Genomic DNA, 14,786 nt, shown 5'->3' on the forward strand with positions numbered 1-14,786 from the left:
AGTGTGCCATGGTGGAATGATAGATGTAAGGAAGCCATAAAAACAAGGAATATGGCATTTAGACAAGTGAAAATTCATCACTCATTTCGGCCATTAATCCAGTACAAAAAGGCTTGAGCAGTAGTCAGGAAAATTATAAGAGCACAAAGCACACATATTGGCGGTAATTTTGTAATAGCATCGGGAGAGAGATGTATGGGGCATGATTAGAAGAATGGGTGGGAGAAGAAGAAATTATGAGCTACCAGTACTAAGCAGTATGAACAAAACTGCAGTTAGTAACAGGGAAAAAGATTAACTTCTGGCTGAAATGTTCAGAAAGGTCCATAGTTCTGGAAACCTTACATTGGAAGCCAGACAATGCAGAAAATCATAACAGAAAATCCTGTAATATTGGAAAAAAGTGTATCGCAAGGAGATTCATTAGATTTATTGTTTAACCTATCTGAACTGAAAACAGCCATCACTAATGCACATATGACCGGACCTGGGAAAGATTAAGTTTCCATAAATGAAAAAAGACTTGCAGTAGTTTTGAAGCTGTTTAATGCAGTGTGGATGGATTCTGTAAGAGACAAAACACTATGGATTCTGTATGGTGTTTGGAGACAGATATTCTGAAAGCTCAGATCAACTGTATTTTTTGATGTGGAAAAAGCATATAGTATTCTAAAATCATTAGGTGTTAATGGTAAAATGTACAATTTGGTTTTGGACTTCTTGTTTGGAAGAGAAATACAAGTAAGGGTGAGTGTCGATAATTCAGATAAATGTATATTTAGTAAAGAATGGAACTCCACAGGGTGGTGTGTGCAGTCCATTATTATTCAATATAATGATTAATGACATCTCTCATATAACACAAGAAGGGAAAATATTTGCATGCCAATGATGGGGCTCTCTGGATAAGAGGATGAAATGTCCTTTATGTGATAAAGAAAATACAAGATGCAATTTACATAGAGAAATGGGCAAACAATTGGGGATTTAAATTATCAATAGCAAAATTATATGTTTTTCGAGACAAAATGTCAGACCTATCTCTTTAAAAATGTATGGACAACCATTAGAGCACGGGAAAGTAGTTAGATTTATTGGAGTCTGTTTTGAGCAAAAGCTCACTTGGAATGAGCGTATAAATAAAATCAGAAAGAAATGTAAGAAGGTCATCAATATACTGTGCTGCTTATTAGGACAAGAGTGGGGGGAGCCGGGGAGGGGGGCAAAAAGAAAATCTTTGTTCCGTGTCCACTATTTGTCTGTACACAAAACCGCAACAGAATACAATAAATACTAACGTGACAAGTGCACCCTGCACAATTAGCTACGTTTGCTTTGAAAAAATTTTTTTATTTTATTTTTTTTTTTTTTTACCGTGGGCACTTCTGTCACGCTTGGTCCACGCAAAGCCGAACTGAAACCTCTAGTGTTGTGCTGTTAAACCTCCGCTGATCAAAAATAAGTTCCATCCAGCTGTCCCCATCGAGATATTTATGACTGTATTTATTTCCTACAAACATTGATTGCCCACACCCACATCTCAATAAATCAATTAATTTAGGATAAGTCGTGTATTTTTTTATAGAATAGAGACGTTTACTAAATCCTCTGAACATAAATACGGAACTATTTGTCTTCGTTAGTGCAAAGGTGGGATTCGATTGATGTTGGCTCTACAGGAAGTGCATTGTGTTTACGACAGTTGAATGTTTTTGAAGACATTGGTTGCAATTTTCAGAGAAACCGTGTAGCGTAATCCACAAGGAACCACTTGCGAGGTAATGTACTTATATATACTTATATAAATAAACCTGAAGCTAACCCATTAGCTAGCTTTTGACAATGATCTTAACTGATCTGTTAACCATATATCAGACTGATGTTATGTTAGCTAATTTAGCTGGTTAGCTGTATATCCAATTGGAATTATTACCTTTTATAACGAAGGTTAACAAAGTCATGTTTTATTCTAATTTTTTTTGTCTCTCAATCGGCATGCTGGTTAGCTCATGTTTGTGCGTTTCTGTCTCGCCATCAGGTCCAACAATATGTCTATGTCCCACCTGTACGGGCGGACTGACGAGCAGGATAATGATGGGGTGGAGATTGAAAAATTTGAAGTGACAGAATGGGATCTGGCAAATGAATTCAACCCCGACCGCCGCCGACATCGACAGACCAAGGAGGAAGCCACTTATGGAATATGGGCTGAACACGACTCGGACGACGAGAGACCCAGCTTCGGAGGGAAGAGGTAAGTTGCCGTTATTTAGTTCAGCTAGTTGCATCGTTCTTCTAAAATTAAACGAAGAGATTTAATCGCCACATCAAATGAGCATTTGCTAGGCAGGTCATACAGTCGTGGAATGAATCGGTGTTAAAGAATGATCATCTCTGTTTTCAGGTCCAAGGATTACTCGGCACCAGTGAATTTTGTGAGTGCAGGTCTCCGGAAGACTGCTGCAGAGGAGAAACAGCAGCAACGTGATTCCGATGATTCTGAGACCGAAGGAGATGGCCCTCCACCCCCGCCTCGAGAAACTGCACCCAAGAAATTGCAAACGGTAGAAGTGTCCCCATTTTCTCACTTTCACATAAATTTGACATCGACTATCGTTCCCTTTTTACTTATAGCTACTGGTGTCTCCGTGTGTACTTGTGTGGGCTCTCTAGGGTGGGAACTTCAAAAGTTCCCAGAAGACATTTGCTGGTGGTATCCGAGCCGGGCAGGATCTGGGGAACTGGGAGAAACACACTCGTGGGATTGGCCAAAAGTTGCTGCAGAAGATGGGCTATGTGCCAGGAAAAGGCCTGGGAAAGAATGCACAGGGTAAAAGCTGGGGACAAATCATGTTTGAAAATGGTTTGCATCGTGAAGTGTTATCATGAAATCAGACATCTTGTGACATGCATCATCGGGTGTGATGAGAACAGGTCAGTATGGCAGGGCATCATATGGCTGTCTGATTCTGTTTCACAGGTATTGTGAATCCGATTGAAGCCAAAGTACGGAAGGGTAAGGGCGCAGTTGGGGCATATGGCAATGAGAGGACACAGCAGTCACTGCAGGATTTTCCTGTGGTCGACTCCGAGGAGGATGAGGAAAAGGTAAAGGCCAGCTCCTAACTGCTTCAGCACTTGCTGCAACTTCACATTTGTGCAGTAACATTCACTGCACAGAACTCAGCACAATTACCAGCAGTGTTATTATTTAGTTGAGTATTACCTGGTTTGGGTAACAAATGACATGCACATCTATTCAAATTATACTTACCTGTAATTCTGGCAGCAATATCCATAATTGACTGTTTAGGATAAATTCTCTCCAAATTTGGATCTTCTTCTGTTACTGTATTTTCATATCAGGTAATCACTACATATGAATGGTAGTGGCTGATATCTTTTCATGAAAAAAAATATTGAACTTTCATAAATAAACGTGTTATTCATTTAATATCAAAGCTACGGGGCACCTATCCTAACTTTGGAATATATGCGTTAATTTCTTGGGAGGAAAAACTTTTATATGCCATTGATGTCCTGTTCAGTTGCTTAACATATGTCACTGTATGTCATCATTACCAGAAATTTCTTATTTTGATGACCCATGGAAAGAAGTCCTCATTGGCTAAAATTATGTGCCTCACTGAAATTCGTCCTTATAGTTGTCTCCATCTCGCTGTGTCCAGGAATTTCAGCGAGAGTTGGGGCAATGGCGGCGAGAGCCGGGCACAGGGAAAAAGAAGCCCAAATACTCCTACAGGACGGTGGATGAGCTGAAGGCTCGAGGCAAGCTGGCAGGCAGAAGTGTGACTACCCCAGCGGGAGAACTGGCCCAGGTCAAGGTGAGGGCACATTTCTTTCAGTGAGTTTTACTCCTGTGGGGCTGTGCATGTCTTTAAATGTCTTGGTGTAGACCTCTCAGATTCCACAATGCGAAACATTCATTAAAGTATGCTCACAAGGTCAGTACATGTATTCAGTCAATTAGTCTTTTTGTATAACACGATTTATAAGCAAGTTGTCTCATGCTCCACATTCGACCTGGTGATTGCAGATGTTCTCAGGACGCTGGCCAGTACATAGGGTATGCACTTGGATTATATAGGACCGGTATTGGAATTATAGCATATCAGGGTTCACGTTAAGGTTTTTCACACCTGCTTGGTTAGAGAATTTGTTAAGGAATTAACAAACTGCAGAAGGTAAGCCAGTTGGGCCAGTATATGGGGCACTCTTCTCTCTGTACCAAATATAAATCCAAATCCCCAGCACAGTGATGGGGGCACTGCACAGGTAAAAAGGTGCTTTGGCTGGGACATTGAACTGTGGTCCTGACTCAGATCCCTTGGAAATCTTAAGTTCTGGGCAAATTCTCACAAAACGCTCTCTAAAAGTCCATCTAATCACCCCTTATATCTGACTAGCTACTCACAATCCCTTTTATTTCCTACCCACTGATTCGCTAGACCATTACCACAAAAGTGAATTGAGTTCTCACTTGATCTGCCTGGTTAAAATAAAGTCCAAATACAATTTTAAAAAGCAAAATGCTTAGAACCCACAAAGTTCTTCACACTGAGCATGGAAGCAGTGCACAATGACGTTGATCTTACATGGTGTAAGCATGGGTTTTTTTGCAGGTGATTGACATGACTGGCCGGGAGCAGAAGGTTTACTACAGTTACAGCCAGCTAAGCAAGAAGCACAGTGTGCCAGAGGAGGCCCCTCTCAGTGTGGCTGCGCGTGACCAGAAGCCCTCCGGCTTCGCCCTGCCTGAGCTGGGGCACAACCTGCAGTTGCTGATTGACTTAACCGAGCAGGACATCCTGCAGGTAAGACTCTGACCCCCCCCCCCCCCCCCCCCCCCCCCCCCGCAATCCCATAACTGGAACACGGCATCATCCTCCCTCCTAAACCACCAGTTTCGCTTTTGGCATAAGCCATAACTTGCTAACTAAGCGTCTGTAAATAGCAAACTGAACGTAGCTTTTCACTATCCCATATTTACACAAAAAAAATCTTTGGACAGTGGTTGCATGCAGTATTTATTAAGTAGGCTGTGACAAGCTGATTAAGTTGAAGGCGTCACCTATACGTCATTGCAACCACTGTCTACAATTTTATTTAGTCAATCCAACAAAAATCCAATGATTCATTTTTTCAGCACTTAATAATATTGCGTGCAACCACTAGGGTGTAGTGTTATATAGGCTATCTAATGTTGTTTGAAACACAATGTTTGAATTACCATTCTCTTCAGATGGTAAGATAAAAAAAACAGGGACAAGTTACATTAAATGATTTAGGAAACATTAGGTAGCAGTGCTTTGGAATAGAGCTTGTTTAATTTGTGTGAGATAAAATAGGCAATATTGTTTGTTGAATCTTGGCCTCATTCTAATCAATACTTTTAATGGCTGGCCTAGATTTTGCAAGTTTTAATGAATGACTTTTAGACAGCACTTTGTATGCCTGAGTAACTTGGCATTTTTGTACATTAAAAACATGTTTTTGTTGAGATGTACATCTCTCCATTTTGGAGTCTTTCTCACCGTCTTTTTTTCCTCTTTCTGTTTCTGCTGCGGTCCAGAGCGCAAGGAGGCTGCAGCACGAGCGTGACTTGGTGGTGTCCCTGTCGCACGAGAGCAGCGTCCTGCAGGAGAAGATGGCGGAGGAGCAGGACGCTCTGAGTCGCCTGGAGGGGGTGATGGAGCTGGTGGAGCGGTTTGAGGCAGCCGAGTCCGGAGTCGCGAGTGACCAGGGGGCGCCGCCTCTGACCCTGCAGGAATGCGCCAACATCTTCGAGACGCTGCAGAATGACTATTACGAGGAGTACAAGTCCCTCGGCCTGGGTGACCTTGCCGTGGCGGTGGTGCACCCCCTTCTGCGGGACCAGCTTCGGGGCTGGGACCCTCTGAAGGTCAGAGTCCCCTGAGACACCCAGTACCTCGGCTGGTTTACACACACAAATACGCACGCACGTGCAGTAGCGTACTAACACAGGGCCTCATTTACTGAGACGTTTAGCACGTGCAATCTTTTTAGCACAGGCAAAATCAATAACATGACCAATGGTTGGTCATGGTATTTGATTTACACCAGTCATTGGTTGTGTTATTATTTTTGCGTGTCTTTAAAGTTTTGCTCGTGCTAAAGGTCTTCGTAAATCAGGCCAACAGTCAATGCACCATGGCACTATATGTGTATCTTTTTGAGACAACGTGGGTTCACCTATGAGCAGGGTTTTTGAGTTAAAATCAGAAATACACCATTTCTATTCAACAATCCAAGTGAGCACTTGAATAACTGTAGCAGATTTATTTTTAGGCAAATGCCCATCACTAGCTTGGTATACTTGTCTAGCTAGTGAATACAGATCATTCTTTCAATTTTAGTTTTGTTTTAAAATAATTATGTGGCCAAAATGTGAATTTTGTATTACATCTTTATTGGCCTACCGATTTGATTAAATACAATTTCTATCTCGGAAACTTCAGTTCCCACACATCAGTTCTTTTGAGACACATGGTACTTGTGTCATTCACTGATATAGGTGAGGGCAGCAGAATATGTTAAAAAATATGTTGATTTTAAGGCTCATTACAGAATTCCTCTTTTTACTGCCCCTTAGTCACTGGAAATGATGCTTGATGACATCATGGCACGTAACCACGATGAGAGCCATCCCTAAGGGCTTGAGGGCTTAAGGGGTAACTTAAATGCAGCCATTGGGTTAAAAATATTCATTTGATCACAAGCTGCAAATCGCAGTTGCTCATCCTTAGCCTGGTGGCACTTTAGTTCATGTAGGTTTATGTGGCAGGGTTTGATAAAGCTGTCTTCCTTACTTACTTCTCATAGGACAGTACATACAAACTGGAGGAGGTGGGGCAGTGGCGAGCCATTCTAGAATCTGGCCAGCTTCACCATAGCAACCCTGACAGCTCCCACATGGACCCATACCACAGGTACTGTCTGGCCTATACCTGAATTAACCTTAACTGGTTCATTCAGGTATAGGTCCTATTGCGGCACTTGTATTCAGAGATCGTTGGAGTGAAACCAAAGTGTCAATAGTCAAGCATAGATATTGTAAGACCATTCTCATTCAATAGAGAATGTAGATACCACTTAGTCTGCAAATTAGCCGGTGTACTTCCTGAAGAGTAGAGGTATGGTGTGCATTCTGAAGAGTAGACATCGTTATCAGTTTTAGCACATTTTGAAAATAATTTTCTGCAGGTGACCGTATATATGCCAGTATATGCATTTATAAGAAACATACTGGATATGGCATGATATCTGAAGCATTCATTTTATATACTCATAGGATATCATCATAGGATATATAGGTTTGAGTCAAGCCAAGCAAGAAAATAAAGCATTGTGAGTAAGCGTCATTCAATCAATGCTGTGAAAAAGTGCGCCCGAAAACAGCTGTCCCTAATGATTCAATTAAGTTTTGATTCATTGGTTTCACCTATGTATGACTCCATATGCATATGAACTGGTATTCTTCATCAGTGTTTCAAAACATTCTAACTGTTCAGAACTACCAACTGTTGTCTTTTGATTCAAAACCTTATCTGCTGTGTGTGTGCGTGTTTTTCGCGCATGTGCGTGATTGTGTGGCTGTGTGTGGGCATGTAGGCTGCTGTGGGAGGTGTGGATCCCAGTGATGAGGACCGCGGTATCTCAGTGGCAGCCCAGGAACGTGGGTCCTATGGTGGACTGTGTGGAGAGCTGGGCCCCACTGCTGCCCCTCTGGATTCTGGACCATCTGCTGGAGCAGCTCATCTTCCCCAGACTACAGAGAGAGGTGGCTAAGTCACAGCACGCCATACGTGCTATACGAAAGGATGCGACCGCCCATAGTGCTGAGAGCAACACCGCCACTCAGCGCTCATGCTACTGCATGCCATTAGCCACTCGACACCTGTGCTAAAAAAATGCTGTTTCCCGTTCAGTGCAAACGGCCACACGTACGCACTGACGATCAAACTTCACATACTGTGCATGGGCAAGTACAGACTGCATAACCCTTATGCTGTTAGATGCCATGCTCCTTTTCTCTGGGATAATCGTTTTATTTTGATCAGATTCAACAGAACATCTGATGCTGGTTACTCAAAGCAGGCTGCCAAATTGATGTGACACGTGAATGTGTCCCATCCCCTTCCCGCCCTCCCCTCAGGTGGAGAACTGGAACCCTCTGACGGACACGGTCCCGATCCACTCCTGGCTGCACCCCTGGCTGCCGCTGCTGCAGGGGCGACTGGAGCCCCTCTACCCGCCCATCCGCAGCAAACTGGCCCACGCCCTGCAGCGCTGGCACCCCAGCGACGGCTCTGCCCGCCTCATTCTGCAGCCCTGGAAGGAGGTCTTCACCCCGGGTGCCTGGGAGGCCTTCATGGTCAAGAACATTGTGCCCAAGCTGGGTGAGCCTCCCCCCATTCACCAATCCCTACGGTTTTTCTGTCCGTCATCATTAACTCCTCCCCTTTCATAAAAGTTATCAAATGACATTGCTTTTCGTAGTTCAGGCCTATTCCCTAGTTGTTTACACTGTTTCGAGGTTTACATTATATTTAGTTTGTTTCTCTGTGCTGTTGTGATTCAGCAGTAAGGTTTTGGCTGAGCTTGGCTGTATTGCGGATGACCCCAGAGGTCATGAGCGTTAACCTCTCCCTCTCCTTTCCAGCGCTGTGTCTGGGAGAGCTGGTGGTGAACCCCCATCAGCAGCACATGGACCCTTTTCACTGGGTCATGGACTGGGAAGGCATGTTGTCCCTGTCTAGTCTGGTCGGGCTGCTGGACAAGAATTTCTTCCCCAAATGGCTGCAGGTGTGTGTGTGCATGTTTCTGTGTGCATGTGCGTGTGTGATCTACATGAAGTATATGCATGTGTGTGAGCGAGTGTTAGTGTTTTTGTGTGTGAGCGAGTGAGTTTTGGAGAGTTTCAGTGTACCTGTCTTAATTTGCAGGTTCTGTGCTCCTGGCTCAGTAACAGCCCAAACTATGAGGAGATCACTAAGTGGTACCTGGGCTGGAAGTCCATGTTCTCTGACACAGTGCTGGCCCACCCCCTGGTCAAGGAGAAGTTCAATGAAGCATTGGACATCATGAATCGCGCAGTGTCGTCTGGAATCGGTCAGTACTGTCTGTCTTGTAGTAGTTTTGCTCACTCCCCATGCCTCACATGCACCTCCAACTCGCTCTCTCTCTCTCTCTCTCTGGAACAATAATTTGGGCTCGGGCCAATGCTAGTACATAACATAAGTATGGGGAGAATGAATGATTTAGACAGCAACTTGTGGTTTCTCAAATACAGTTGTATATATGTATATCATCATAACGTATGTAGAAAATAAGTTATAATGTGTATAATTTTGTACTTAGTGAATCTGTTTTGTAAACTGCAAAAATTCAAGTGTTTGGAATAATGTGTTGGTCTGCAGGAGGGTGACATACATCACTAAACATACAACAGTAACCGGAAATAGAACCCAGAAGTGGCCTTGCAAGCCTTTGCACCCTTAGTGGCATACTGTAATGTTCATAAGGCACAATATTAATGCTATTATAATATGGTAATGAGACTTCTGTGGTCAGGTCTGTATAAAAATGTCCAGATGACAGTCCAGTTGTTAAATTTACAATTGAGTTCTGTGAGCAGATAGGATCATTTTAACATAACAAGAATTAGAATTTTCAAGTCCAATGGCGTAGCATTATATGTGTTATTTTAATAGTACTGCACCCATTTACTGGAGTCCGGGGGAAGTATAGTGACTAGATAGCCAGTTATGAGCCAGAAAGGACTTCACTGAACTAGTTATGAGCTGGTTTAGGGTCAGACTAACAGGTGGAGACATTAAAACAGCACAGTTACATAGACATTTTCAGGCAAACGGTCTCTGCCCAAGGACCAGGGACCTCCATCGGTAGTGTAGCCAGCTAGGGGAATATTTCACACTCTTTCTTTCCTCCTGGCCAGGCGTGTACCTTCAGCCGGGTGCGCGGGAGAACATTGCCTACCTGACGCACACGGAAAGGCGCAAGGACTTCCAGTACGAGGCCCTGCAGGAGCGTCGGGAGGCAGAGAGTGTTGCCCAGCGCGCCATTGGTGCAGCAGGCGTGCCGACCAACTTCAAGGACCTCATCCAAGCCAAAGCAGAGGAGAACAACATCGTCTTCATGCCTCTGGTGGCAAAGCGACACGAGGGCAAGCAGCTATACACCTTTGGCCGCATTGTCATCTACATCGACCGCGGGGTGGTGTTTGTGCAGGGGGAGAAGACCTGGGTGCCGACTTCGCTGCAGAGCCTCATCGATATGGCCAAGTGATGTGGTCCACAGACCATAAACACCAGTGTACAAAAATAAAACTGTCTTTGTTATTTTTTGTTTTTCCTGTTTTTTTATTATCATCAAGAATGGGACAGTAGTCAAATGTGGCCTCCTGGGAAATGTAGTTGAAGAGCTCTTCTTCTCTGGGTACTGTGGTCAAAATATCCTGTCTGGCATGTTGAATGATGTGTGTGAAATGGCACATTGACTGAGAGCAAACCCATCCCCACCCAACAGTGGTTGTGAATTAAGAAATACTCCACTAGCATAGAGCTGTTCAGCTAGTCAGCAAGAAGCAGACTTGCTTTAGTATTTCCCCACATTTTCAGGTCTCTGATCGCTTATACGAAATGGATACCCAATAGATTACAGATGTATTTATTTTGTGTATGTAGATATCTTTTTGTGGGTAAGGAATATTTCATTTCACCTATTTATAGTGTACCAACTTCCTCCTAGTTATTTACAGGAACACCTGTTTTATCCTCGGGGACAGAATGTCATCAGCTGCTGGGATGGGGAACTCTCGGTTAAATAAACTGGTAGGAATGTACCTGTAGCTAAAAGACAAGTCCACCATTACTCTAAATACCGCTGGCTGGTTCATCCCAGTGTAATTCCTGATTCCCATCCATAATGCAGAAAGTTTCTTGAGAATGACTAGAGAAATAGAGGAAGAGAAGTAATTACAGGTTTAAAAAAATGTTGTTTTGGTTGCTTTTTAAATGGGAATAAATAAAGTGATTGCCTGTTTTGATACACTTTTGTACATGTGATGTTTAAAATCTGCAGTATAAAGTGGTGAAAACCAAGCTCCATATTTTGGATATATGCTCAGTAATAATGTATATGGTACATATATTAATTCATTTTAAGAAGACTGAATTGGTATTAGAACGTTTTATTTGTAAACGTGCGAGCCTGAGTAAGATTCGGTTTCATATTTTCTGTGGAAGTACAGCTACCAAAATATTTATGTGCCGGAATCTGCCCATGTTCAGTTTGGAGGTGAACAAAACATGAGGAGTGGTACTCCAGAGCATTGTCATTCTAAAAACATACCTTTAGCTGGAAGAGCTGAGGCACTAGACTACCGTCACATCAAAGAAGGTGAGTGTTTTCCTGAGAGCTCAGAACTTTTAAAATGTTTGACATCTTGTCTCACACATAAGACATTTTTTGCAGTAAATCTTTTTCAGAAAAAATGTGGTTGGTCTCATTTTCTTTTTTTTTTATTGACTAGTTCCTGGAGTAATGCTGAACAAAGGCTACTCTGTTCATCAGGTTCATATTTTCAATTTTACTGTGTATAATGCTTAGGTGACTCCAGTAGGACATTAATATATGAATTGCACTATGAATATAAGATGGTTGACCAAGGTTGGAATTGCTACTAATAAGACCCAAATCTTAAGGATTATATTACTGGCATAGTATCTTGGAAAAAGGTTCTACATGTTGACTAACCAAATTTACTCTGATGCAGTTTGTAAATAAGCACAAATATAAAAAAATATAATCAATACTAATCTTGCATTGCGCTGTATCCCACTTACTGTTTTAATAGTACAAATAAATGTTTTCTAAATATCTTTCAAGTGCAATTTAGTTTTGAAGAGGACAGGAAATCGCTGAAAGTCAAGAGCAGTCAGGAAAAGTTGTAATTGCTAAGATATTTTAAGTGCTAGTATGTTTCACTGTACCCTGTACAAACAAATTGTCAAATTTTGTTCCTTATAATGTATGACCGAAATAAACTACATTCATTCATATTCATTAATTTATTCATTCATACCATGAGTTGTGACTTGGCTCAGAAAAATCTGTCTTTTCATCTGACAAAATAGTCTGCCATTTTGGGAAATGAGGGAGTGTAGTGCATGGTATGAGCATATACCTGTAGACACTGCTGTCTGCAGGACCTGGAGTTGAGTAGCGCTGGTGTAGACAAGTTACATAAACAACCCGGCACTGATGCAATAAAATGTGGAAAAGGTTCAAAGGGGTTCACAGGCTCTATGTTTAATCTTTGCAGTGTTCTTTGCCAATTCCAAATATTAACTGCCCTATCTGGTTTTGCACGATTGAGGGGGAGTTTTTATTGACACAGAAGAATGTTGCTCTGTAACCGCGTTCTGAATGCACCGTGTTGTGCATTTTCCATCTTGGACAATGTTTTAAAAACTTCAGTGACAGTGGCCACACATTTTTCAGTTTTAAAGAAATGACATTTAAAAAACCATCTTTAAAATCACCTAAGCATTACTTGATGCCCCTTGATTTCTTTAAAATAATCTTTTAATAAAAAATATATAAAACATAATTTACTGTCCTATCTGTTCATTGTCTGTGACCACAGATATCCTGTCCGTTGTTTTAATCGGAAAATTTAGATTTTTTTCTCTTTGCACTTGACAACGATTGCAGGTTATCTTTGATAGGCTACAGATGACAGAGAGGATACATCTGTGTGATCAAGTTAATAAGTTAAAATGTTGTGCTTTGCACCAGACTGCAATCATCACAACTCCCGATGCAAAAATTGCGTGGTTTGGGATCAGTACAGACACCCGTACCAGTGGCATTACAACAGTCCCTACTTTGGTGATCTAAAAACACAGAACAAGCCATTTTAATAATTGATATTCAATCGTATTCAGCATATAGCAATATATTTAAACCCTGAAACACATACTTTAAACCCAGACTTAAATGCTGCATACTTTACTTATATTTAGCTTTTGCCATGATGTTTGATATGGAGAAGTATACCAGATCTATTGTTACAGTAACTTCCGCTTCACCTCTCTATTGGTGAAGCGGCTTCAAACTCATTTCCTCCCACTGAAGAGTTTAATGGGTGCATTCCAATCCCTTTTTATTTTACCTCTTTGCTTCCTTTCCTTGCATCCTTTCCTACTATGGAGGCCAAATGGGTCAAAATTAAATGAAATTCACATATGGGGCTCATTCCAATCGCTCATTTTATTCACCCTTGTCACTGAACTGTTTCGTAGGTCCTTGACTGACCCAGAAATTTATCAAGTTTCACCATAATTAAGCACACTCCAACCTGTTAAATGCTCCTTCAAGGAGCTAGGAGCTAGAAGGCTTCCAAAGGATTCTTAAGCAAGGAAACACAAGTGCAACCTTTGTGGAAGGAAGTATTTTTTTTGGAGTGACATATAAATGATTGACCTGTGGATTCACCTCTCCCCATTTTCCACATCTGAAATTGCTTCAATCTGACACTTGAAAGAGTAAGGACTTTCCATTTGCCTCATTTCCTTAATTCCTCCATCCTTGCATCCTTCCCTTGCTTTCCTTCAATGGGTGGAGCCAGGAACAATAGTTTCCCCGTGTCCCAATTTGTTAAGGCATTGTGTTATTTGGACAAGATTGCAATATTTTGTGAATGAATCAGGACTTCATGCCCATATAAAGGTCCCCCTTTTCCCTATCATTTTGGATGTCATAGTTAATTTAAATGCTACAGAGTTTTATGACAAAGAAAAATGCTAGCACACAAAACTCCTGGCTGGGTGAAATCTGCAATTGTAGTCCAAGGTTTTAGGGCCTACCGAATAATCATGTAGCTGAGTCATGAATATGGTTCCCACTTGAAAATGATGCAAAATTAAGTTACATGAGTTAAACTGTAGATTTTTTGTGAAATATGTGATTATGCTATGATTTACAGTAATGCACAGTTTAGACATTTTGAATAGATTTGGAGACACTAAGGGACACCAGGGTACACAGCATACTCTTTGCTTCTTTAGTAGTTATGCATATCGCCTTCAGATTTTGCACACCTTTGGTCAAGTCCTGAATTTATGATCAGGACAATAGTTTTACTTGGTTCATATATGTGTTTCATTGCAAACTAAAGGAGAACAACATTTTGTTTGTTTGCATTTTCGCCAAGATAATTGCATTTGTACCATTTTTTCAAACCTAATTTATGAATATAAACAAATCTAAGGTAGTACTGTAAATGTTACAAGTGTCTTGCCTCATTTAAGCCTTTTTCAAGTCTCTGCGTCACTCATATTAGGATTATAACTCCAGATATGAGCAACACAGAGACTTGAAAATGGCTTAAATAGAACACTACCTAAAGGGGTAAGGATTGGCCAGATTTGGCATTTGCACAAAGAGGTTCATTAATTTCATTATGTTGAACGTATGAGCACTGAACCACCATGAACTGTTACCTCACAAGCAAGAAGATACTTGGTTTGAATCCCAAATGAGTCCTTTCTGTGAGGAGTTTACAGGTTCCCCTGTCAGTGTGGGTTTCCTCTGGGTACTCCGGTTTCCTTCCACAGTCCCCACAGGTTCCCCTGTCAGTGTGGGTTTCCTCTGGGTACTCCGGTTTCCTTCCACAGTCCAACGACATGCAGGTTAGGTTAACTGGAGAGTCTAAATTG

General features: G+C 41.8%; 1 protein-coding gene across 1 annotated transcript; it reads left to right on the plus strand.

The window, feature by feature from the left end:
• The first annotated feature begins 1,636 nt into the window (after nucleotides 1-1,636).
• Nucleotides 1,637-11,112, plus strand: tfip11 (tuftelin interacting protein 11). The gene is made up of 14 exons (XM_035378949.1): nucleotides 1,637-1,778; nucleotides 2,039-2,254; nucleotides 2,405-2,564; nucleotides 2,674-2,830; nucleotides 2,981-3,108; nucleotides 3,690-3,845; nucleotides 4,644-4,835; nucleotides 5,594-5,923; nucleotides 6,865-6,971; nucleotides 7,654-7,822; nucleotides 8,198-8,441; nucleotides 8,705-8,847; nucleotides 8,988-9,153; nucleotides 10,001-11,112. The coding sequence occupies exons 2-14, from the start codon at nucleotides 2,049-2,051 to the stop codon at nucleotides 10,348-10,350; spliced, it is 2,508 nt and encodes an 835-aa protein (XP_035234840.1). The 5' UTR covers nucleotides 1,637-1,778; nucleotides 2,039-2,048; the 3' UTR covers nucleotides 10,351-11,112.
• Nucleotides 11,113-14,786: the final 3,674 nt, after the last annotated feature.

This window comes from Anguilla anguilla, chromosome 10 (assembly GCF_013347855.1).
Source record: "Anguilla anguilla isolate fAngAng1 chromosome 10, fAngAng1.pri, whole genome shotgun sequence".
Lineage (NCBI taxonomy): Eukaryota > Metazoa > Chordata > Actinopteri > Anguilliformes > Anguillidae > Anguilla > Anguilla anguilla.

Coding starts and splice junctions, on each gene's coding strand:
- tfip11 (XM_035378949.1), top strand. CDS start 2,049: ATGTCTATGTCCCACCTGTACGGGCGGACTGACGAGCAGGATAATGAT. Junction 3,109..3,689: donor CCGAGGAGGATGAGGAAAAG/GTAAAGGCCAGC, acceptor CGCTGTGTCCAG/GAATTTCAGCGAGAGTTGGG. Junction 8,848..8,987: donor TCTTCCCCAAATGGCTGCAG/GTGTGTGTGTGC, acceptor CTTAATTTGCAG/GTTCTGTGCTCCTGGCTCAG.